A 25,878-nucleotide genomic window follows, 5' to 3' on the forward strand; every position below is an offset into this window, starting at 1 on the left:
CACACTCAAAGAAATAAAGAGTACATAATACGTATATATAGAGGGGATCACTGCATATATATATATATATATATATATATATATATATATATATATATATATATATATATATATATATATAATTGCCTAAACAATATATATGATTTTGTTACAGATCCTGGGTCGCCTTGTTTTATTGTAATGAAAGTCGAGCACCATGGCTTTTACAACAAGACAATAAAAATGTGTCATGAAATATGAAATAGGAATAATAAATAAATAAATTTAGGAATGAAGCTGACAATAGATTGTTGTGAAGTACAGCTCTATTAGAAACGGATTTGCTTTAATTGAAAACACAATTTTTTCACACTTAAGATCAAATCAATATAATTGTAACTATTGATTTGGGGCCCCTCCTAAAATCAAAGGGGGGCTCTAGCCCCAGCCAGCCCCTCCCAAATGACGCCCCTGTTTTTGACTTACGGAAGGGTCAACATATTGTTTTAAGATGAGCGTGTATCATAAAAAAAATTGCACGTTATTATAATTCGGTTATCCTCTGCCAACATGGTATTTGCAAATGACAGAGGAAATGAAATAACGCGAAGACAATGCTTGTCGATTATGTTATGCTATTTAATTTTTATTATTTTTTACTTGAAATTACACTGTATAAAATTTAAACTAAATTCTTGAATAATAACCAATAGAGTCCCTGAATACACACACACAAACGCACAGTCCCTTTGTAACTAAGACTTGCAATTAACCCCCCCCCCCATATAGGCCTACAAGTTTTGTCAGAAATGATTCAATTCCTGTCTTACTCTCTAAAATCCAAAACCCTTTGGTTATTGTTCCAACATGCCATCACCCCCCCTCTTAAATTGTGTCGTCTTCATGATGTTGTACAAAAGAAAATCGTGTCATATAACATCTCGTCCCATGCACTCTTATTTTGTAGCTGTCGTAGCCATTGGAGCGTGCCCTATCTAATCTAATGTTGTTCCCAATTATGTAAACCCGTTAATTCAAAATTTCTACGGCTGGAGCATCTGGATATTTCTTCCCAAGTGTGTTTGAACTTTAACACTCAGTTGTCATCTAGAAACAGTGGAAAGCTGGGGACAATGCTTTCATTTGCCATGCTGATTCTTTTGGCATTTCTCTATGGTATGTATTTTAAGCACTTTTATTTATGAATGTACAATGCATTCATTGTTCATCAATTTAGCTTCATGGGCCAAATAACTATTCAATGCTTTTAAAAGATGATTTATCTTTTAGTCTGAATAAAATGGATGATTGGATAAACGCCAATATCTAAGGGATTGTCACTTTTTTCACCCGTGATTAGATACAGGAGTCTGGGTTGTGTTAAAAATCAAAGTCTCCAATGGAGGCGAGGGGTATATAGTATGTTTTAACTAACTTATTGGAAAAGAGTAAGTAGTTATATTTAAGTATAATTGATTATGTAAACACGTCTAGCCCTATTTTTGTATTCGAAAATTCATCTTTTTGTGTTTCGTTAGTTAAAGGATGAACTTGACTTGAAATAGGGGAAAAGAACAGTTTTTCGTGTATTATTTGTCGAATTTTAAATTTTCTAGTGAGTCAATGGGGAGCAAGGGGTCGCTTTTCCCACGTCACCGAGTACGCACTCCCTTGTCGCTGTATTCTGGCATATAAGTGTTGCTATTCTATAAACCAGCGCCATTGTTTGATCTGGTTCAAGGGATGCCATTTATCAGTCACAAATGCAGTTTTGTATAAAATGCACAAGTTGTTTAAGTGACAATTCAAGAAATTTGAATTATTATTTAGCTTCTTTGACATAGTTTTATTGCTGATTAATATTTAGAATACTTTTACCTTGTGCTGTAAGGCTTGATCTCGGTGCATAGACGCGAATAAATTATGATTTCCATTGGGGCTTAAATTACAAAATGTTCGTATGGATTGGAGGTATAACACTTTTAGCTTCCCTCCCGCCGCCAAATTTAAAATCCCCCTTGGTCTTTTGTCCTCCTCCCTTCTTCCTTCTCCTACGCAGCTTGAAATTTTCAACTCCAACCCCAAACCAAGTTTGAAGTCTCATTACTCCATTCTCCTCCTTCCTTTCCTTAACAGTACCTAAAAGTTTCAACTTCAAAGTTTAAACAGATACCCTATTTTGATGACCTGAAAGGGTCAACTCCATCCCTCGAGCTATTCCCGAAGTTTTGCAGATAAGGTATTATGATAAACTGGTTGCCGATATTGTCTTTCGATTTAGCTATGCCCTCTCCTCCAAGACATAGCTCAATGTTCAATTGCCTCTTTCCTCCCTCCATCCTCCCCCTATCTCTCTCCATCTCTTGACCCTTCATCAAAGTTTCAACTTGATACTTCAAACTGTTCCTAAGATCTTACAAATACTCCGTTTTGACAGCCTGGAAAGGCATCGTCTCTTTTAATATTAATTAAAAAAAAACTTCCCGAAAAATAATTTTTACAAAGAAAAGTAAAGACAATTTTAAACTTTGGTTCAGCACATACAAATACCTGTTAAAATTCAAATTCAAAACGACCATAAATTACTATTAAAGAATAAATGAAACCCAAAACGAACAGAAACAATCATAAACAATTAAATAAACAATCATAGCAAAAAACATACAACAACTAATAATATAAATGAATAGATCTTAAAGCGAGTAATGCTTAGATTGAATGTGAAAATCAAGCTTAAAATGAAAAAAAATAGTTTGCTATTAAAGTATAAATGAAACTTAAAACGAACAGAAATTAAATAAACAATCAATGCGAACAAACATACAGTACATATTAATGTAAATGAATAAATAAATCTTAAAACAAGTGAAACTTAAATTGAATATGCAAATCAAGTTAGAATTGAATAAAAATACCTACAAACAAAAGTTTGAGTGTCGCCTCACTGCAGAAGCCTAAAACCTACTGCGTCATTGACGCTTTACTGAAAACTATATGAGTCTTGAACAGTCTTGGAAAGTATAAACAAAATCAAATTGAATATTAGATATATAATGATATTAATTGTTGAACGATCCATCAGTTACAAGATTTTTTTTTCACTGTAATTTTTATTTTCATTTTCAATGCTGTAAGAACTGGAAAAGAATAAATTTGTAATATACGAGTAATCCGTTTTCAGTGAAGCACCAATGACGCAGAAGGCTTTAGGTTTTTACAGTTAAAGAAGGGGGCAGTATTCAATTTTTTTTGTAGTGAAACTATATTTGTCTTTACCAATCTTGGAAAGTACTAATAAATTAAACTGAATATTTTATGTATAATGATATTAATTGCTGAAAGCTCATCAGTTCAAAATTTTACTGTAATTTTAATGTTTATCTTCAATATTAAGTACAAAAGAAAGCATTTGTAATATAATTCGTCTTCAGTAAAGTGCCAATGACGCAGTAGTTTGTAGGCTTCTGCAGTGAGGCGATACCCAAACTCTTGTTTGTAGTTATTTTTATTTGATTCAAACTTGATTTGAATATTCAATTTAAGTTTCACTTGTTTTAAGATTTATTTATTCATTTACATTAATATATATTGTATGCTTGTTTGCATTGATTGTTTATTTAATTTCTGTTCGTTTTTACTTTGAAAACATTCATTCATAAGTACCAGGCAGATTCACACTAAAACGAATTGGTGTGACGAAAGCAATATCTTCATCCCCACCTAACGTTGCGCTCGAGTGACAATGGCGCCCTTTGTCCAGTGCCCAAGTTACATTAAAAGACCAGGTCATAATAAAAGCTTTCAATTTGGGAGGTTCAAGGGGGAGTCTCTGACAGTCTCTTGACCTCAGGGTACTAGATGTTGCAACGTTCTTAAGTATCTACATTAGTTTAAAGAATTCGATCACCCCACAAATGATTGCCAAAAATATGCACAAATATAACAAACGTAACATTTGGAATATTATAACACTTTTTTTTAAAGCTTTGAAGAAAAGCAAAAAAGGCTAAATACCCCTAACTACGCTTGAAAGCTATTTTAAAAAGAAACTCTTTGGAGATTTCCATGGAAATGACCATAGCAGAAGCTTTCAGCCTGGGTGGGGATCAAACAGGAGCCTTTGAGTATTTTGACCACATGTGACTTATTGCTGCGACTTTCTTAAATTTGGTAATTTTTGTGAGCATTTGGAAATCAAAGCTTAAACTCAATAGCTGATATTAAGTGTCCTAACCTTTTTGTTTGGATTAAAAGTCACGAACTAGGATGAAAATCCCAACATCTTCCTGGAGCTACTTCATTCTGCATATTATTTCATTTAGTTACATTTAAAACGGATGAGCTTTTTATTTTTTACCTAAGAAAATAGCTGGCACTTCGTTTTTCTTCATACCGAACAAAACATTAAGTGTTTTTTTTTTCATTGTAATTGAAATGTTCTCATGTGAAGTGTTCATCATGTATTTTTCAATTTGATAAATTTACTCCCCTTAGATGCAGTTTATAACTGATATTAGGTATTTATGCAGTTTATTGACTGATATTAGGTATTTATCAGTTCATAATTTGGAATGAATCCCCAAAAGAAAAAAAATGAATAATATCCAAAAGAGCAGCCAAAACCAATAAAATAGCAGCAGTTCAACCTTAGCCTACATGACATATTCTATAAAGAAGACAAAAAAAAACTTTAAAATGTATTTTTTTTAAATTTTTATTAAAAACTAATTTTTAATACAAGGACGGCTTTATAGGAGTACTAAAGAGCAAAAAAACAATCAATATCAAAATCACACATTTCAACTTTTTTAAAGGTGACAAAACAGATATAAACAAAGGGCATTATGAAAAAATTAAGCTTCTAAGTTCAAAGTTATATTCAAAGTTTCTACCCAGATAACTGACGAATTTTGTGATACGGTATTTGAAGTTTTGTATGCAGTAATGCTCGATGAAAAAAACTACTAATTTTGATAATTATTTATGTTATGAATACATATCTAATACATACTTCAACTACTCGTATTATGCAAGGGTTCTGAAACGACTCAGCCATTTCGTTTTTACCAGATTTCTACTTCTCTTGATGAATAACGAAGAAGACCAGTTTCCAGCCAGCGACTTGTGAAATTTTGAACTCATGAATAGGCTCGAATCTGTTGTAAATTTAAGCTGTGATTTGAAAAAGACTGGATGAAAACATTAATGTTTGCAGTCAACACTGATCACGCCGGCGGCACTCCGCCGACATCTTACCGGCTGCGCGGCGTGGCGCGCTATTTTTGGCCCCGCCGCCGCCGGTCTTCCCTCATCGGCGCGGCGCCGTGGTCTATCTACATCTACATCAATTAATTCTGAATGTAAATTCTGTAATAAAAACATAACATTTATTTCTTTTCAACATCATCGTATTCTTTTTTTAAATCATTTTCAGTGTTTTTTCATTTTTTATTTTCCTGTCGAATAGTATAAACGTAAAATCCGAATGCACATGTTGGGCATTCCAGTCAGCACACGTAAAAAGAAGAAATCTAATAACGGGATAAACTTGCGTTAGGAGCAAGTTTAATTAACGCAATCTTGCGTTAATTAAATAAATTGCATTACTTTAGACTACGTTATGGGGGGGGGGTGCCCCCCCTCGCCCCTCCCCTGGACCCGCCACTGCCTTACACTCTCTGTTTCTTTCCTTGTTAGGGCGGAGATCAGATGCCTAATAGGTGTGTGTTAATACCAAAACATTCTAACTCTCATTGGGCCTTCAGGTATAAACAGAATTAGTTCAAAGGACGGGGGGGAAAGGGCGTGGGTGGGGGTTATTTGCCCTTCGATCACTTTTGACTCTTAAGAGCTGGACTTTGACTAAATTGACTAAAGCTTACAGTTTTTCTTGAGGTAAATTAGAAATGAACTTTGAGTCACCAAATCCTTTGTAATTCCCCATATTGGCATAGAAACCACAGACATAAACCTTAAAAGCCTAACCATAAACCATAAACTATAAAAACCATAAAAACCTATAACTAGACATAAAACAGACAAAAACCTATATCTTAATAAAAAAAAGAGAGACATGAATCCTACCATTGTTCCAAGCCCAAGGAACTGTTTTCTTTGATCTAATGAAAACATGCTATCTCTCACCAAACTCCATAACTCTAAAATGCTGTTACTTTCAGTAATGGCTGATGTTAAGGCATTGACTAAAGCTTCGAGTTTTTCTTGAGGTAAATTAGGGATGAAACTTTTGCCTTGAGGGTTGTGGGGGAGTGTCCTCCTCAAAAACATATTTTCTATCTGAAAATCAACTACGCTGAACAAAATGGCTATCTCAAAATTTTGATTGCATGTGTTTGGGGGAATGATGAGCGTGGGGGAGGCGAGCTGGTTGCTCTCCAATCACTTTCGACTATTAAAAAGGGCACTTTCCAATCGAAGCACTTTCCTTTGAATTTCCAATCGAATTAGCCTTTTTTGAAGTTTCTACGACAACGCCTTCTATAAAGACCTTATGTGCCCCCAGGACATAACTTAAAACCCTTGCCCTGAGGGTTGTGGGGGAGTGTCCTCCTCAAAAATATATTTTCTATGTGGAAATCAATTACGCTGAACAAAATGGCTATCTCAAAATTTTGATTGGATGTGTTTCGGGAAATGATGGGCGTGGGGGGAGCTAGTTGCCCTCCAATCACTTTCGACTATTAAAAAGGGCACTAACCCATTGAATTTCCAATCGAATGAGTCTGTTTTGAAGTTTCTATGACAACGCTTTCTATAAAAACCTTATATGCCCCCAGGGCATAACTTAAAACTCATGCCCTTAGGGTTGTGGGGGAGTGCCCTCCTCAAAAATATATTTTCTATCTGGAAATCAACTACGCTGAACAAAATGGCTATCTCAAAATTTTGATTGGATGTGTTTGGGGGATTGATGGGCGTGGGGGGGGGGCTAGTTGCCCTCCAATCATTTTCGACTATTAAAAAGGGCACTTGAAGTTTCTACGACGACCTGTTCCGTATGAAGTGCCTCTGGGAAAAATAATAAATAAATAAATAATAAAAAATTGGAGCCATATGGCCTTTACTATAGGCAACGCTACAGCGTTGCCTCTGATACCTTTCTATTCAACTGCGCGGAGCTTGTAAGTCTCATAGGAGCATAGCACAAAAAATATTGATTGATCAGAGACATAGATTTTTATCCCCCTCCCTTACCCCTAACGCAAAAATTTGAAAACCCTTTATCCCACCCTCCTTTTCCAACGGTATCTTTAAGTTTTAGCTTCAAACCCCTAGCCGTTCTCAAGATACTGCGAATATGCAATTTCGATAACCGCAGTGGATACACACTGTTTCTTTTCATTTACATTTCCTAAATACAAGTTTCAGGTCCACTTAACCTCAATCTAATAGTACCTGAAAGTTTCAAATTCATCCCCAACCGTTGATAAACGATCCCCTTAACATTCCCGGAAAGTTCCATTTTAACACACTTTATTTGTTCCTGAGATATTGCAGATATTGCACTTTGAGAACCTGGATGCACATATTGTCTTTTGACTAAGTTCAACATTTCTCAAAATTTCTATTCAATACCCTTAGCCACTCCTGAGATATTGCAGGTACGCCATTTTGACAGCTTGGATAGACAAAATGTCTTTTGATTTAGTTCAAAATCCCTCTCAACTTTCCCGATATATTGCTGACACGCCATTTTTACAACCTGGACAACAAAGCGTTTTTTATATAGTTCAGCATTCCTCTCAACATTCCCTGAATGTATCAACAATACCCTTACCTGGTCTTGAAATATTGCTGATACATCACTTTTACAACCTAGATGCACATACCGTCTTTTGATTTAGTTGATACCCCCCCCCCAAAAAAAAAAAAAATTCTACCAAAGTTTTAACTGAATAAATCCAGAGATATTGTAGATACGCCCTTTTGACAATCTGTCTTCAACTCCTGACTCTTCTCGCTAAAGTATAAGTTTTTCCATCAATGCTTCAAGAACCAATGCTCTAATATAAGAAAAATTTGGTAAAATGCCATTTTTTTTAGAATGAAGAATGGAGGGATTTTATTTATTTGCATTGGCTTTAACCACAAAATCTATTAGTTCAATTGTTTTGAGAGGCAGTCGGTGAATAAAACATCTACAACTACCAACCAATTACCAAAATCTTTTACGCTCCAAAATCCTTTCAGTTAAGCCTTAGTTTAAACTTTAGAGTAAAGAACGGAGGGGCTGAGGGGTGATAGTCTTCCTCTTGCACAGGATAATTTCTGTACGGTTTGGGTTATAGTACTGCTCTTTACTTTTATGTGAAAAACTGGCTTTTTTGCCTAGTAATTACTGAAAATAGGTCTGAACTTGCGATGTTTTTCATGCTAGTCCAAAGTTCAGGTTGCACGCGTTTCGTTTGAGCGATGAATATTTCGATTGAGAGGCGATTAGCTAGGTATCTTTTTACAGGAATGGAAAATATTGTCGGAATTCAACTCCTTTTATACAATGTATCACGTCACTGCAATACTATCATGTCTCTTTTTTTCTCTTTAAATGCATATGAATGTTTCGTTATTCATATGAGCAACTTTTTATTTTATATTAAGGCTCTTTATAAGGCTCGAAGTATAGTCAGCCGAAGTGTGCACATCCTGCCCCTGACCCACCAAAATATTGCTGTGACCCACCAGTGAGGCCTGCGCCTCCACTTTCGAAACCATGGCCTTAGAGCAGTAGAGAGGGGGGCGCTACTCCGAACAGGACCACGTGGTCCTGTCAGCATTTTTAATGCTGACGGGGCACCATATATGAGCATAGAGTCCCTAGGGGAGATGGATTTCTGAGAAATTGATTGCGTAATCGATTGGGACTTTGGAACACCTGTGCTGTCAGTCATTAATCAAAATGTTCCCGGGGAAGTTAATTAATGTCTGACAGGTACTGTCAACATTTCTCCAGGAATAGATCCAAGTCATTAATGTCTTTGCCTCGGAAACAACTCTTTTGGTCGAACTCCAAAGGATATTAATAACCAAACGCCATGGAAACAATTCTCAAAGAAACATCTTAGCGATGAATTGTTTTAGCGCGGGAATCAGGTTTCTTTGTAATTTCAAATGCGCCAGCACAGGGATGCCAAACAAAAGGAACATGCTGAAATTCCGTTTAGGGATTATTTAGGCGAAATCGTTTTAGACAGGTTATGGGATTATTTCGGCGAAACAGTTGGAGACATTTTAAAAGAAGATTTTAGGAAAGGTTTTAGAAGAGAATTTGAGGGTCAAACTCTGTGGTCGTTATAATACACAAGTTCCATTTGAACAGTGTTGTGAGGTCCTCTACCACAACCCCAAAGGCTTCCAATCCCCCTACCCAACCCCGAAGGAAGCCACCGGTCCTCAAAGGTCCACTGGGCTCCCAAAGGGCCCCCCGACCCTCAAGGTTCCCCCAGACCCCCCCCCCCGGGGCCCCAAAGGGCCCCTCCCCCCTTTGGCCCCCCAAAAGGGCCCCCTCCGCCTTCATCTCCTCCCTCCTCCTCCCCTTCCCCTCCCCTCCTCCCCCTCCCCTCCCCTCCCCTCCTCCTCCTCCTCCTCCTCCTCCTCCCCTTCCCTCCCCCATTTTTTATACTTTTTTGTGCATTGAGACACAGAACGACCCCCTCCCCCCAGCCCCTCCCCCCTCCAAAGGTCTGATTTTTCAAAGTTCATTTTGAATTTCCTTCGTTGAAGTGCAAGAGTTGGACTGTTTCAGTAGTGTTTGGTTGTGGTTTACCTTGTCACAGTTACATGCTCTTGATTTTTCAAAGTTAATTTTGAATTTCTTTCTTTGAAATGCAAGAGTTTGAATATTTAAGTATTGTTTTGTTGCGGTTTACAGTGTCACTGGTACATATTCTTGATTTTTTTAAGTTCATTTTGAATTTTCTTCGTTGAAATGCAAGAGTTGGAATGTTTCAGTAGTGTTAGGTTGTGGTTTACCTTGTCACAGTTACATTTTCTTGATTTTTCAAAGTTCATTTTGAATTTCTTTCGTTGAAATGCAAGAGTTGGAATATTTCAGTAGTGTTTGGTTGTGGTTTACCTTGTCACAGTTACATTTTCTTGATTTTTCAAAGTTCATTTTGAATTTCTTTCATTGAAATGCAAGAGTTGGAATATTTTAGTAGTGTTTGGTTTACCTTGTCACAGTTACATTTTCTTGATTTTTCAAAGTTCATTTTGAATTTCTTTCGTTGAAATGCAAGAGTTGGAATATTTCAGTAGTGTGTTATTATAGTTTACCCTGTCACAGTTACATTCCCTTAATTTTTCAAAGTTCATTTTGAATTTCTTTTGTTGAAAGGCAAGAGTTGGAATATTTCAGTAGTGTGTTGTTGTAGTTTACCTTGTCATAGTTACATTCCCTTAATTTTTCAAAGTTCATTTTGAATTTCTTTCGTTGAAATTCAACAGTTGGAATATTTCAGTAGTGTTTGGTTGTGTTTTACCTTCTCAAAGTTACATTTTCTAGATTTTTCAAAGTTCATTTTGAATTTCATTCGTTGAAATGCAAGAGTTGGAATATTTCAGTAGTGTTTGGTTGTGGTTTACCTTGTCACAGTTACATTTTCTTGATTTTTCAAAGTTCATTTTGAATTTCTTTCATTGAAATGCAAGAGTTGGAATATTTTAGTAGTGTTGGGTTTTACCTTGTCACACTTACATTTTCTTGATTTTTCAAAGTTCATTTTGAATTTCTTTCGTTGAAATGCAAGAGTTGGAATATTTTAGTAGTGTTTGGTTTTCTTGATTTTTCAAAGTTCATTTTGAATTTCTTTCGTTGAAATACAAGAGTTGGAATATTTCAGTAGTGTTTGGTTGTGGTTTACCTTGTCACAGTTACATTTTCTTGATTTTTCAAAGTTCATTCTGAATTTCCTTTGTTGAAAGGCAAGAGTTGAAATATTTCAGTAGTGTGTTGTTGTAGTTTACCTTGTCACAGTTACATTTTATTGATTTTTCAAAGTTCATTTTGAATTTCTTTCCTTGAACTGCAGGAGTCGGAAAATTTCAGTAGTGTTTGGTTGTGGTTTACCTTGTCAGAGTTACATTTTCTTGATTTTTCAAAGTTCATTTTGAATTTCTTTCGTTGAAATGAAAGAGTTGGAATACATCAGTAGTGTTTGGTTATGGTTTACCTTGTCACAGTTACATTTTCTGGATTTTTCAAAGTTCATTTTGAACTTCTTTCGTTGAAATTCAAGAGTTGGAATATTTCAGTAGTGTTTGGTTGTGGTTTACCTTGTCACAGTTACACCTTCTTGATTTTCAAAGTTCATTTTGAATTTTTTTCATTGAAATGCAAGAGTTGGAATATTTCAGTAGTGTTTGGTTATGGTTTACATTGTCACAGTTACATTTTCTTGATTTTTCAAATTTCATTTTGAATTTTTTTCGTTGAAATGCAAGAGTTGGAATATTTCAGTAGTGTGCTGTTGTAGTTTACCCTGTCACAGTTACATTCACTTAATTTTTCATAGTTCATTTTGAATTTCTTTCTTTGAAATGCAAGAGCTGGAATATTTCAGTAGTGTTTGGTTGTGGTTTACATTGTCACAGTTACATTTTCTTTATTTTTCAAAGTTTATTTTGAATTTTTTTCGTTGAAATGCAAGATTTGGAATATTTCAGTAGTGTTTCGTTGTTGTTTACCTTGTCACAGTTACATTTTCTTGATTTTTCAAAGTTCATTTTGAATTTTTTTCGTTGAAATGCAAGAGATGGAATATTTCAGTAGTGTTTGGTTGTGGTTTACCTTGTCACAGTTACATTCTCTTGATTTTTCAAAGTTCATTTTGAATTTATTTCGTTGAAATGCAAGAGTTGGAATATTTCAGTTGTGTTTCGTTGTGGTTTACCTTTTCACAGTTACATTCTCTTGATTTTTCATAGTTCATTGGAATTTCTGTCCTTGAAATGCAAGAGTTGGAATATTTCAGCCGTGTTTGGTTGGGGTTTACCATGCCACAGTTACATTTTCTTGATTTGTCAAAGTTCATTTTGAATTTCTTTCGTTGAAATGCAAGAGTTGGAATATTTCAGTAGTGTTTGCTTGGGGCTTATCATGTCACAGTTACATTTTCTTGATTTTTCAAAGTTCATTTCGAAGTTCTTTCGTTGAAATGCAAGAGTTGGAATATTTCAGTAGTGTTTGGTTGTGGTTTACCTTGTCACATTTACATTTTCATGATTTTTCAAAGTTCATTTTGAATTTTTTTCATTGAAATGCAAGAGTTGGAATATTTCAGTAGTGTTTGGTTGTGGTGTCCCTTGTCACAGTTACATTTTCTTGATTTTTCAAAGTTTATTTTGAATTTTTTTCGTTGAAATGAAAGAGTTTGAATATTTCAGTAGTGTTTCGTTGTGGTTTACCTTGTCATAGTTAAATTCTCTAGATTTTTCAAAGTTCATTTGAATTTCTTTCGTTGAAATGCAAGAGTTGGAATATTTCAGCAGTGTTTGGTTGTGGTTTACCATGTCACAGTTACATTTTCTTGATTTTTCAAAGTTCATTTAGAAGTTGTTTCGTTGAAATGCAAAAGTTGGAATATTTCAGTAGTGTTTGGTTGTGTTTTAACTTGTCACAGTTACATTTTCCTGATTTTTCAAAGTTCATTTTGAATTTCTTTCATTGAAATGCAAGAGTTGGAATATTTCAGTAGTGTTTGGTTGTGGTTTACCTTGTCACAGTTACATTTTCTTGATTTTTCAAAGTTCATTTTGAATTTCTTTCGTTGAAATCCAAGAGTTGGAATATTTCAGTAGTGTGCTGTTGTAGTTTACCCTGTCACAGTTACATTCACTTAATTTTTCAAAGTTCATTTTGAATTTTTTTCGTTGAAATGCAAGAGTTGGAATATTTCAGTAGTGTTTGGTTGTGGTTTACCTTGTCACAGTTACATTTTCTTTATTTTGAAAAGTTTATTTTGAATTTCTTTCGTTGCAATGCAAGAGTTGGAATATTTCAGTAGTGTTTCGTTGTGGTTTACCTTGTCACAGTTACATTTTCTTGATTTTTAAAAGTTCATTTTGAATTTCTTTCATTGAAATGCAAGAGTTTGAAAATTTCAGTAGTGTTTGGTTGTGGTTTACCTTGTCACAGTTACATTCTCTTGATTTTTCAAAGTTCATTTTGAATTTCTTTCGTTGAAATGCAAGAGTTGGAATATTTCAGTAGTGTTTGGTTGTGGTTTACCTTGTCACAGTTACATTTTCTTGATTTTTCAAAGTTCATTTTGAATTTCTTTCGTTGAAATGCAAGAGTTGGAATATTTCAGTAGTGTTTGGTTGTGGTTTACCTTGTCACAGTTACATTTTCTTGATTTTTCAAAGTTCATTTTGAATTTCTTTCGTTGAAATGCAAGAGTTGGAATATTTCAGTAGTGTTTGGTTGTGGTTTACCTTGTCACAGTTACATTTTCTTGATTTTTCAAAGTTCATTTTGAATTTCTTTCGTTGAAATGCAAGAGTTGGAATATTTCAGTAGTGTTTGGTTGTGGTTTACCTTGTCACAGTTACATTTTCTTGATTTTTCAAAGTTCATTTTGATTTACTTTCGACGACATACAAGAGTTGGATTATGTCTGCAGTGTTTGGCTATTGTTGACCTTGCCAAAGTTACATCTTCCTTATTTCTCCAATTTTATTTGAATTTCCTTGGTTTAAATGCATGATTTGAAGTATTTAAATAGCGGTTGGTTGTGGTTTCACCTGTCACAGTTACATTTTCATGATTTTTCAAAGTTTATTGTGAATTTCTTTCGTTGAAATGCAAGAGTTGGAATATTTCAGTAGTGTTTGGTTGTGGTTCACCTTGTCACAGCTACATTTTCTTAATTTTTCAAAGTTCATTTTGAACTTCTTTCGTTGAAATGCTAGAGTTGGAATATTTCAGTAGTGTTTCGTTGTGGTTTACCTTGTCACAGTTACATTTTCTTAATTTTTCAAAGTTCATTTTGAATTTCTTTCGTTGAAATGCAAGAGTTGGAATATTTCAGTAGTGTTTGGTTGTGGTTTACCTTGTCACAGTTACATTTTCTTGATTTTTCAAAGTTCATTTTGAATTTCTTTCGTTGAAATGCAAGAGTTGGAATATTTCAGTAGTGTTTGGTTGTGGTTTACCTTGTCACAGTTACATTTTCTTGATTTTTCAAAGTTCATTTTGAATTTCTTTCGTTGAAATGCAAGAGTTGGAATATTTCAGTAGTGTTTGGTTGTGGTTTACCTTGTCACAGTTACATTTTCTTGATTTTTCAAAGTTCATTTTGAATTTCTTTCGTTGAAATGCAAGAGTTGGAATATTTCAGTAGTGTTTGGTTGTGGTTTACCTTGTCACAGTTACATTTTCTTGATTTTTCAAAGTTCATTTTGAATTTCTTTCGTTGAAATGCAAGAGTTGGAATATTTCAGTAGTGTTTGGTTGTGGTTTACCTTGTCACAGTTACATTTTTTTGATTTTTCAAAGTTCATTTTGAACTTCTTTTGTTGAAATGCAAGAGTTGGAATATTTCAGTAGTGTTTGCTTGTGGTTTACCTTGTCACGGTTACATTTTCTTGATTTTTCAAAGTTTATTTTGAATTTCTTTTGTTGAAATGCAAGAGATGGAATATTTCAGTCGTGTTTCGTTGTGGTTTACCTTGTCACAGTTACATTTTCTTGATTTTTCAAAGCTCATTTTGAATTTCTTTCGTTGAAATGCAAGAGTTGGAATATTTCAATAGTGTTTGGTTGTGGTTTACCTTGTCACAGTTACATTTCTGATTTCAAAGTTCATTTTGAATTTCTTTCGTTGAAATGCAAGAGTTGGAATATTTCAGTAGTGTTTGCTTGTGGTTTACCTTGTCACAGTTACATTTTCTTGATTTTTCAAAGTTCATTCTGAATTTCTTTCTTTGAAATGCAAGAGTTGGAATATTTCAATAGTGTTTGACTGTGGTTTACCTTGTCACAGTTACATTTTTTTGATTTTTCAAAGTTCATTTTGAATTTCTTTCTTTGAAATGCAAGAGGTGGACTTATTCAAGTGTGTTTGCTTATGGTTTACCTTGTCACAGTTACATTTTCATGATTTTTCAAAGTTCATTTTGGATTTCTTTTATTGAAATGCAAGAGTTGGACTATATAAGAAGTGTTTGATTGTGGTTTACCATGTCACAGTTACATTTTCATTATTTTTCAAAGTTCATTTTGAATTTCTTTCGTTGAAATTCAATATTTGGACTATTTCAGTAGTGTGTTTTTGTGGTTTACCTTGTCACAGCTACATTTTCTTTATTTTTCAAAGTTCATTTCGAATTTCTTTTGTTGAAATGCATGAGTTGGAATATTTCAATAGTGTTTGGTTGTGGTTTACCGTGTCACAGTTACATTTTCATAATTTTTCAAAGTTCATTTTGGATTTCATTCGTTGAAATGCAAGAGTTGGAATATTTCAGAAGTGTTTCGTTGTGGTTTACATTGTCACAGTTACTTTTTCTTGATTTTTCAAAGTTCATTTTGAATTTCTTTCGTTGAAATGCAAGAGTTGGAATATTTCAGTAGTGTTTGGTTGTGGTTTACCTTGTCACAGTTACATTTTCTTGATTTTTCAAAGTTCATTTTGAATTTCTTTCGTTGAAATGCAAGAGTTGGAATATTTCAGTAGTGTTTGGTTGTGGTTTACCTTGTCACAGTTACATTTTCTTGATTTTTCAAAGTTCATTTTGAATTTCTTTCGTTGAAATGCAAGAGTTGGAATATTTCAGTAGTGTTTGGTTGTGGTTTACCTTGTCACAGTTACATTTTCTTGATTTTTCAAAGTTCATTTTGAATTTCTTTCGTTGAAATGCAAGAGTTGGAATATTTCAGTAGTGTTTGGTTGTGGTTTACCTTGTCACAGTTACATTTTCTTGATTTTTCAAAGTTCATTTTGAATTTCTTTCGTTGAAATGCAAGAGTTGGAATATTTCAGTAGTGTTTGGTTGTGGTTTACCTTGTCACAGTTACATTTTCTTGATTTTTCAAAGTTCATTTTGAATTTCTATCGTTGAAATGCAAGAGTTGGAATATTTCAGTAGTGTTTGGCTATGGTTTACCTGGTCTCAGATACATTATCTTGATTTATTAAATTTCATTTTTTATGTCTTTCGTGGAACTGCACGAGTTGGCCTCGGACACGCGATTGGGTGTGTGTTGTCACGTGTCACAGTTACATTTTATTGATTTGTCAAAGTTCATTTTGAATTTCTTTCGTTGAAATGCATGAGTTGGAATATTTCAGTAGTGTTTGGTTGTGGTTTACCTTGTCACAGTTACATTTTCTTGATTTTTCAAAGTTCATTTTGAATTTCTTTCATTGAAATGCAAGAGTTGGAATATTTCAGTAGTGTTTGGTTGTGGTTTACCTTGTCACAGTTACATTTTCTTGATTTTTCAAAGTTCATTTTGAATTTCTTTCATTGAAATGCAAGAGTTGGAATATTTCAGTAGTGTTTGGTTGTGGTTTGCCTTGTCACAGTTACATTTTCTTGATTTTTCAAAGTTCATTTTGAATTTCTTTCGTTGAAATGCAAGAGTTGTAATAATTCAGTAGTGTTCTGTTGTAGTTTACCATGTCACAGTTACATTACCTTTATTTTTCAAAGTTCATTTTGAATTTCTTTCGTTGAAATGCAAGAGTTGGAATATTTCAGTAGTGTTTGGTTGTGGTTTACCTTGTCACAGTTACATTTTCTTAATTTTTCAAAGTTCATTTTGAATTTCTTTCGTTGAAATGCAAGAGTTGGAATATTTCAGTAGTGTTTGGTTGTGGTTTACCTTGTCACAGTTACATTTTCTTGATTTTTCAAAGTTCATTTTGAATTTCTTTCATTGAAATGCAAGAGTTGGAATATTTCAGTAGTGTTTGGTTGTGGTTTACCTTGTCACAGTTACATTTTCTTGATTTTTCAAAGTTCATTTTGAATTTCTTTCGTTGAAATGCAAGAGTTGGAATATTTCAGTAGTGTTTGGTTGTGGTTTACCTTGTCACAGTTACATTTTCTTGATTTTTCAAAGTTCATTTTGAATTTCTTTCGTTGAAATGCAAGAGTTGGAATATTTCAGTAGTGTTTGGTTGTGGTTTACCTTGTCACAGTTACATTTTCTTGATTTTTCAAAGTTCATTTTGAATTTCTTTCGTTGAAATGCAAGAGTTGGAATATTTCAGTAGTGTTTGGTTGTGGTTTACCTTGTCACAGCTACATTTTCTTGATTTTTCAAAGTTGATTTTGAATTTCTTCCTTTGCAATGCAAGATTTGGAATATTTCAGTAGTGTTTCATTGTGGTTTACCTTGTCAAAGCTACATTTTCCTGATTTTTCAAAGTTTATTTTGACTTTATCTCGTTGAAATGCAAGATTTGGAGTATTTTAATAGCGTTTGGTAGTGGTTTACCTTGTCACAGTTACATTTTCTTGATTTTTCAATGTTCATTTTGAATTTCTTTCGTTGAAATGCAAGAGTTGGAATATTTCAGTAGTGTTTGGTTGTGGTTTACCTTGTCACAGTTACATTTTCTTGATTTTTCAAAGTTCATTTTGAATTTCTTTCGTTGAAATGCAAGAGTTGGAATATTTCACTAGTGTTTGTTTGTGGTTTACCTTGTCACAGTTACATTTTCCTGATTTTATAAGGTTCATTTTGAATTTCCTTCGTTTAAATGCAATAGTTGGAATATTTCAGTAGGGTTTTGTTGTGGTTTACCTTGTAACAGTTACATTTTCTTGATTTTTCAAAGTTTATTTTTAATTTTTTTCTTTGAAATGCAAGAGTCGTAATATTTCAATAGTGCTTGGTTGTGGTTTAAATTGTCATAGTTACATTCTCTAGATTTTTAAAAGTTCATTTTGAATTTCTTTAATTGAAATGCAAGAGTTGGAATATTTCAGTAGTGTTTGGTTGTGGTTCACCTTGTCACAGTTACATTTTCTTGATTTTTCAAAGTTCATTTTGAACTTCTTTCGTTGAAATGCAAGAGTTGGAATATTTCAGTAGTGTTTCGTTGTGGTTTACCTTGTCACAGTTACATTTTTCTTAATTTTTCAAAGTTCCTTTTGAATTTCTTTCGTTGAAATGCAAGAGTTGGAATATTTCAGTAGTGTTTAGTTGTGGTCTACCTTGTCACAGCTATATTTTCTTGATTTTTCAAAGTTCTTTTTTAATTTCTTTCGTTTAAATTCAATAGTTGGAATATTTCAGTCTTGTGTGGTTTTGGTTTAACATGTAAGACGTAAAGTATAATGATTTTTAAAGGTTTATTTTGAATTTTTTTCATTGAAATGAAAGAGTTGGAATATTTCAGTACATTTTCCTGATTTTTAAAAGTTCATTTTTAATTTATTTCATTGAAATGCAATAGTTGGAATATTTAAGTAGTGTTTGGTTGTGGTTAACCTTGTCACAGTTACATTTTCTTGATTTTTCAAAGTTCATTTTGAATTTTTTTCGTTGAAATGCAAGAGTTGGAATATTTAAGTAGTGTTTGGTTGTAGTTTACCTTGTCAGATTTACATTATCTCGATTTTTCAAAGTTCATTTGAATTTCTTTCGTTGAAATGCAAGAGTTGGAATATTTCAGTAGTGTTTGGTTGTGGTTAACCTGGTCACAGTTACATTTTCTTGATTTTTCAAAGTTCATTTTGAAATTCTTTCGTTGAAATGCAAGAGTTGGAATATTTCAGTAGTGTTTGGTTGTGGTTTACCTTGTCATGGTTACATTTTTTTAATTTTTCAAAGTTCATTTTGAATTTCTTTCGTTGAAATGCATGAGTTGGAATATTTCAGTTGTGTTTCGTTGTGGTTTAACTTGTCACAGTTACATTTTCTTGATTTTTTAAAGTTCATTTTGAATTTATTTCGTTGAAATGCAAGAGTTGGAATATTTCAGTAGTGCTTGGTAGTGGTTCAAAGTTCATTTTGAATTTCTTTTGTGGAAATGCAAGAGTTGGAATATTTCAGTAGTGTTTGGTTGTGGTTCACTTTGCCATAGTTACATTTTCTTGATTTTTCAAAGTTCATCTGAATTTCTTTCATTTAAATTTCAGAGTTGGAATATTTCAGTAGTGTTTGGCTGTGGTTTACCTTGTCACAGTTACATTTTCTTGATTTTTCAAAGTTCATTTTGAATTTCTTTCATTGAAATGCAAGAGTTGTAATATTTCAATAGTGTTTGGTTGTGGGTTACCTTGTCACAGTTACATTCTCTTGATTTTTCAAAGTTCATAATGAATTTATTTCATTGAAATACGAGAGTTGGAATATTTCAGAAGTGTTTGGTTGTGGTTTACCTTGTCACACTTATATTATCTTGATTTTTCAAAGATCATTTTGAATTTCATTCGTTAAAATGCAAGAGTTGGAATATTTCAGTAGTGTTTGGTTGTGGTTTACCTTGTCACAGTAACATTTTCTTGATTTTTCCAAGTTCATTTTGAATTTCTCTGTTGATATCTAAGAGTTGGAATATTTCAGTAGTGTTTGGTTGTGGTTTACCTTGTCACAGTTACATTTTCTTGATTTTTCAAAGTTCATTTTGAATTTCTGTCGTTGAAATGCAAGAGTTGGAATATTTAAATAGTGTTTGGGTGTGGATGACCTTGACGGAATTAATTTCTCTTGATTGTTGAAAGTTCATTTTGAATTTCTTTCGTTGAAATGCAAGAGTTGGAATATTTCAGTAGTGTGTTGTTACGGTTTACCTTGACACATATAAATTTTGTTGATTTTTGAATGTTAATTTTTAATTTCTTTCGTTGAAATGCAAGAGTTGGAATATTTCACAAGTGTTTGGTTGTGGTTTACCTTGTCACAGTTACATTTTCTTGATTTTTCAAAGTTCATTTTTAATTTCTTTCGTTGAAATTTAAGAGTTGGAATATTTCACTAGTGTTTGGTTGTGTTTTAACTTGGCACAGTTACATTTTCTTGATTTTTCAAAGTTCATTTTGAATTTCTTTCATTGAAATATGTTTGGTCGTGCTTTACCTTGACACAGTTAATTTTCTTGATTTTTGTTAGGTTCGGTTAGGTTAGGCTAGAGCAAGTTAGATTAGGTTAAGTTAGGTTCGGTTAGGTTAGCCTACATACGCGCGCGTATGTAGGCTAACCTAACCTAACCTAACTTAACCTAACCTAACTTGATCTAGCCTAACCTAACCTAACAAAAATCAAGAAATTTAACTGTGTCAAGGTAAAGCACGAACAACATATTTCAATAAAAGAAATTCAAAATGAACTTTGAAAAATCAAGAAAATGTAACTGTGCCAAGTTAAACCACAACCAAACACTACTGAAATATTCCAACTCTTGCATTTCAACGAAAGAAATTCAAAATGAACTTTGAAAAATCAAGAAAATTTAACTGTGACAAGGTAAACCACAACCAAACACTTGTGAAATAATCCAACTCTTGCATTTCAACGAAGGAAATTAAAAATGAACTTTGAAAAATCAAGAAAATGTAACTGTGACAAGGTAAACCACACCCAAACACTTCTGAAATATTCCAACTCTTTTATTTCATCTAAATAATTTCAAAATTAAATGTGTATATTAATTATTATGTAATTGTGACAATTTAAACAACAACAAAGCTCTGCTGAAATATTACAACTCTTGCATTTCAACGAAAGAAATTCAAAATGAACTTTGAAAAATCAAGAAAATGTAACTGTGACAAGGTAAACCACAACCAAACACTACTGAAATATTCCAACTCATGCATTTCAACGAAAGAAATTCAAAATGAACTTTGAAAAATTAAGAAAATGTAACTGTGACAAGGTAAACCACCACCAAACACTACTGAAATATTCCAACTCTTGCATTTCAACGACAGAAATTCACAATGATCTTTGAAAAATCAAGAAAGTGTAAGTCTGACAAGGTAAACCACAACCAAACACTTCTGAAATATTCCAACTCTTGCATTTCAACGAAAGAAATTCAAATGAACTTTTAAAAATCAAGAGAATGTAACTGTGACAAGGTAAACTACAACAAACACTACTGAAATATTACAACTCTTGAATTTCAATGAAAGAAATTCAAAATGAACTTTGAAAAATCAAGAAAATGTAACTGTGACAAGGTAAACCACAACGAAACACTACTGAAATATTCCAACTCTTGCATTTCAACGAAAGAAATTCAAAATGAACTTTGAAAAATTAAGAAAATGTAAGTGTGACAATGTAAACCACAACCAAACACTACTGAAATATTCCAACTCTTGCATTTCAACGAAAGAAATTCAAAATGAACTTTGAAAATTAAAGGGACTGTAAATGTTACAAGCTAAACAAAAAACTCAAACAACTGAAATAATAAAACACTTGCATTACAACGAAATAAATTCAAAATGAACTTTGAAAAATCAAGAGAATGTAACTCTGACAAGGTAAACCACAACCAAACACTACTGAAATATTCCAACTCTTGCATTTCAATGAAAGAAATTCAAAATGAACTTTGAAAAATCCAGAAAATGTAACTGTGACAAGGTAAACCACAACCAAACACTACTGAAATATTCCAACTCTTGCATTTCAACAAAAGAAATTCAAAATGAACTTTGAACCACTACCAAACACTACTGAAATATTCCAACTCTTGCATTTCAACGAAAGAAATTCAAAATGAACTTTGAAAAATCAAGAAAATGTAACTGTGACAAGGTAAACCACAACCAAACACTACTGAAATATTCCAACTCTTGCATTTCAACGAAAGAAATTCAAAATGAACTTTGAAAAATCAAGAAAATGTAACTGTGACAAGGTAAACCACAACCAAACACTACTGAAATATTCCAACTCTTGCATTTCAACGAAAGAAATTCAAAATGAACTTTGAAAAATCAAGAAAATGTAACTGTGACAAGGTAAACCACAACCAAACACTACTGAAATATTCCAACTCTTGCATTTCAACGAAAGAAATTCAAAATGAACTTTGAAAAATCAAGAAAATGTAACTGTGACAAGGTAAACCACAACCAAACACTACTGAAATATTCCAACTCTTGCATTTCAATGAAAGAAATTCAAAATGAACTTTGAAAAATTGGAAAAATGAAACACTACTGAAATATTCCAACTCTTGCATTTCAATGAAAAAAATTCAAAATGAACTTTGAAAAATAAAGAAATTGTAACTGTGACAAGGTAAACCACTACCAAACACTACTGAAATATTCCAACTCTTGCATTTCAACGAAAAAAATTTAAAATGAACTTTGAAAAATCAGGAAAATGTAACTGTGACAAGGTAAACCACAACGAAAAACTACTGAAATATTCCAACTCTTGCATTTCAATGAAAGAAAATTCAAAATAAACTTTTAAAAATCAAGAAAATGTAACTGTGATAAGGTAAACCACAACCAAACACTACTGAAATATTCTAACTCTTGCATTTCAACGAAAGAAATTCAAAATTAACTTTGAAAAATCAAGAAAATGTAACTTTGACAAGGTGAACCACAACCAAACACTACTGAAATACTCCAACTCTTGCATTTCAACGAAAGAAATTCAAAATGAACTTTGAAAAATCATGAGAATGTAACTCTGACAAGGTAAACCACAACCAAACACTACTGAAATATTCCAACTCTTGCATTTCAACGAAAAACATTCAAAATAAACTTTGAAAAATCAAGAAAATGTAACTGTGACAAGGTAAACCACAACCAAACACTACTGAAATATTCCAACTCTTGCATTTCAATGAAAGAAATTCAAAATGAACTTTGAAAAATCAGGAAAATGTAACTGTGACAAGGTAAACCACAACCAAACACTACTGAAATACTCCAACTCTTGCATTTCAACTAAACAAATTCTAAATGAACTTTGAAAAATCAAGAAAATGTAACAGTGACATGATAAGCCCCAACCAAACACTACTGAAATATTCCAACTCTTGCATTTCAACGAAATAAGTTCAAAATGAACTTTTAAAAATAAAGAAAATGTAACTGTGGCACGGTAAACCACAACCAAACACTGCTGAAATATTCCAACTCTTGCATTTCAACGAAAGAAATTCAAATGAACTTTGAAAAATCAAGAAAATGTAACTGTGAAAAGGTAAACCACAACGAAACACAACTGAAATATTCCAACTCTTGCATTTCAACGAAAGAAATTCAAAATTAACTTTGAAAAATCAAGAGAATGTAAGTGTGACAAGTTAAACCACAACCAAACACTACTGAAATATTCCAACTCTTGCATTTCAAAGAAAGAAATTAAAAATGAACTTTGAAAAATCAAGAAATTGTAACAGTGTCAAGGTAAACCACAACCAAACACTACTGAAATATTCAAACACTTGCATTTCAACGAAAGAAATTCAAAATAAACTTTGAAAAATCAAGAAAATGTAACTGTGACAAGGTAAACCACAACCAAACACTACTGAAATATTCCAACTCTTGCATTTCAACGAAAGAAATTCAAAATGAAGTTTGAAAAATAAAGGGAATGTAACTGTGACAGGGTAAACTACAACAGCACACTACTGAAATATTCCAACTCTTGCATTTCAACGAAAGAAATTCAGAATGAACTTTGAAAAATCAAGAAAATGTAACTGTTACAAGGTAAACCACATCCAAACACTACTGAAATATTCCAACTCTTTCATTTCAATGAAATAAATTCAAAATGAACTTTGAAAAATCTAGAAGATGTAACTGTGACAAGGTAAACCACAACCAAACACTACTGAAATATTCCAGCTCTTGCATTTCAATGAAAGAAATTCAAAATGAACTTTGAAAAATCATGAAAATGTAACTGTGACAAGGTAAACCACAACCAAACACTACTGAAATATTCCAACTCTTGCATTTCAACGAAAGAAATTCGAAATGAACTATGAAAAATCAAGAAAATGTAACTGTGATACGGTAAACCACAACCAAACACTACTGAAATATTCCAACTCTTGCATTTCAACGAAGGAAATTCAAAATGAACTTTGAAAAATCCAGAAAATGTAACTGTGACAAGGTAAACCATAACCAAGCACTACTGAAATATTCCAACTCTTGCATTTCAACGAAAGAAATTTAAAAGAACTTTGAAAAATCAAGGAAATGTAAGTGTGACAAGGTAAACCACAACCAAACACTACTGAAATATTCCAACTCTTGCATTTCAACGAAGGAAATTCAAAATGAACTTTGAAAAATCAAGAAAATGTAACTCTGACAAGGTGAACAACAACCAAACACTACTAAAATATTCCAACTCTTGCATTTCAACAAAGGAAATTCAAAATGAACTTTGAAAAATCAAGAAAATGTAACAGTGACAAGGTAAACCACAACCAAACACTACTGAAATATTCCAACTCTTGCATTTCAATGAAAGAAATTCAAAATGTACTTTGAAAAGTCAAGAAAATGTAAGTGTGAAAAGGTAAACCAAACACTACTAAAATATTTCAACTCTTGCATTTCAAAGAAAGAAATTAAAAATGAACTTTGAAAAATCAAGAAAATGTAAGTGTGACGAGGTAAACCACAAAAAAACACTACTGAAATATTTCAACTCTTGCATTTCAACGAAAGAAATTCAAAATGAACCTTGAAAAATCAAGAAAATGTAACTGTGACAAGGTGAACCACAACCAAACACTACTAAAATATTCCAACTCTTGCCTTTCAACAAAGGAAATTCAAAATGAACTTTGAAAAATCAAGAAAATGTAACAGTGACAAGGTAAACCAAAACCAAAAACTACTGAAATATTCCAACTCTTGCATTTCAATGAAAGAAATTCAAAATGAACTTTGAAAAATCAAGAAAATGTAAGTTTGACAGGGTAAACAGAACACTACTAAAATATTCCAACTGTTGCATTTCAATGAAAGAAATTCAAAATGAACTTTGAAAAATCAAGAAAATGTAACTGTGACAAGGTAAACCACAACCAAACACTACTGAAATATTCCAACTCTTGCATTTCAACGAAGGAAATTCAAAACGAACTTTTAAAAATTAAGAAAATGTAACTGTGACAAGGTAAACCACAACAAAACACTACTGAAATATTCCAACTCTTGCATTTCAACAAAATAAATTCAAAATGAACTTTGAAAAATTAAGTGAATGTAACTGTGACAAGGTAAACTACAACAACACACTACTGAAATATTCCAACTCTTGCCTTTCAACAAAAGAAATTCAAAATGAACTTTGAAAAATTAAGGGAATGTAACTGTGACAGGGTAAACTACAACAACACACTACTGAAATATTCCAACTCTTGCATTTAAATTAAAGAAATTCAAAATGAAATTTGAAAAATCAAGAAAATGTAACTTTGACAAGGTAAACCAAACACTACTAAAATATTCCAACTCTTGCATTTCAATGAAAGAAATTCAAAATGAACTTTGAAAAATCAAGAAAATGTAACTGTGACAAGGTAAACCACAACCAAACACTACTGAAATATTCCAACTCTTGCATTTCAGCGAAATAAATTCAATATTAACATTGAAAAATCAAGAAACTGAAAGTGTAACAAGGGAAACCACAACCAAACTCTACTGAAACATTCCAACTCTTGCATTTCAATGAAAGAAATTCAAAATGAACCTTGAAAAATTAAGAAGATGTAACTGTGTCAAGGTAAACCACAACCAAACACTCCTGAAATATTCCAACTCTTGCATTTCAACGAAAGAAATTCAAAATGAACTTTGAAAAATCAAGAAAAAGTAACTGTGACAAGGTAAACCCCAACCAAACACTACTGAAACATTCCAACTCTTGCATTTCCACGAAGGAAATTCAAAATGAACTTTGAAAAA

General features: G+C 32.8%; 1 protein-coding gene across 2 annotated transcripts in view; it reads left to right on the forward strand.

Moving 5' to 3' along the window:
- The first annotated feature begins 962 nt into the window (after positions 1-962).
- Positions 963-25,878, forward strand: part of LOC148955744 (vitellogenin-6-like) — a 184,803-nt gene continuing 159,887 nt past the window's right edge. The window contains exon 1 of one of the 2 annotated variants that reach the window (XM_089104026.1): positions 963-1,155. In XM_089104026.1, coding sequence (XP_088960152.1) covers positions 1,113-1,155 — 43 coding nt within the window. In that variant the 5' untranslated portion in view covers positions 963-1,112. The remainder of the gene's footprint in view (positions 1,156-25,878) is intronic. The other variant, XM_089104018.1, reaches the window with a different exon arrangement.

This window comes from Artemia sp. Qi Xiang Cuo, chromosome 2, assembly GCF_049724085.1.
Source record: "Artemia sp. Qi Xiang Cuo chromosome 2, ASM4972408v1, whole genome shotgun sequence".
Classification (NCBI taxonomy): Eukaryota; Metazoa; Arthropoda; class Branchiopoda; order Anostraca; family Artemiidae; genus Artemia; species Artemia sp. Qi Xiang Cuo.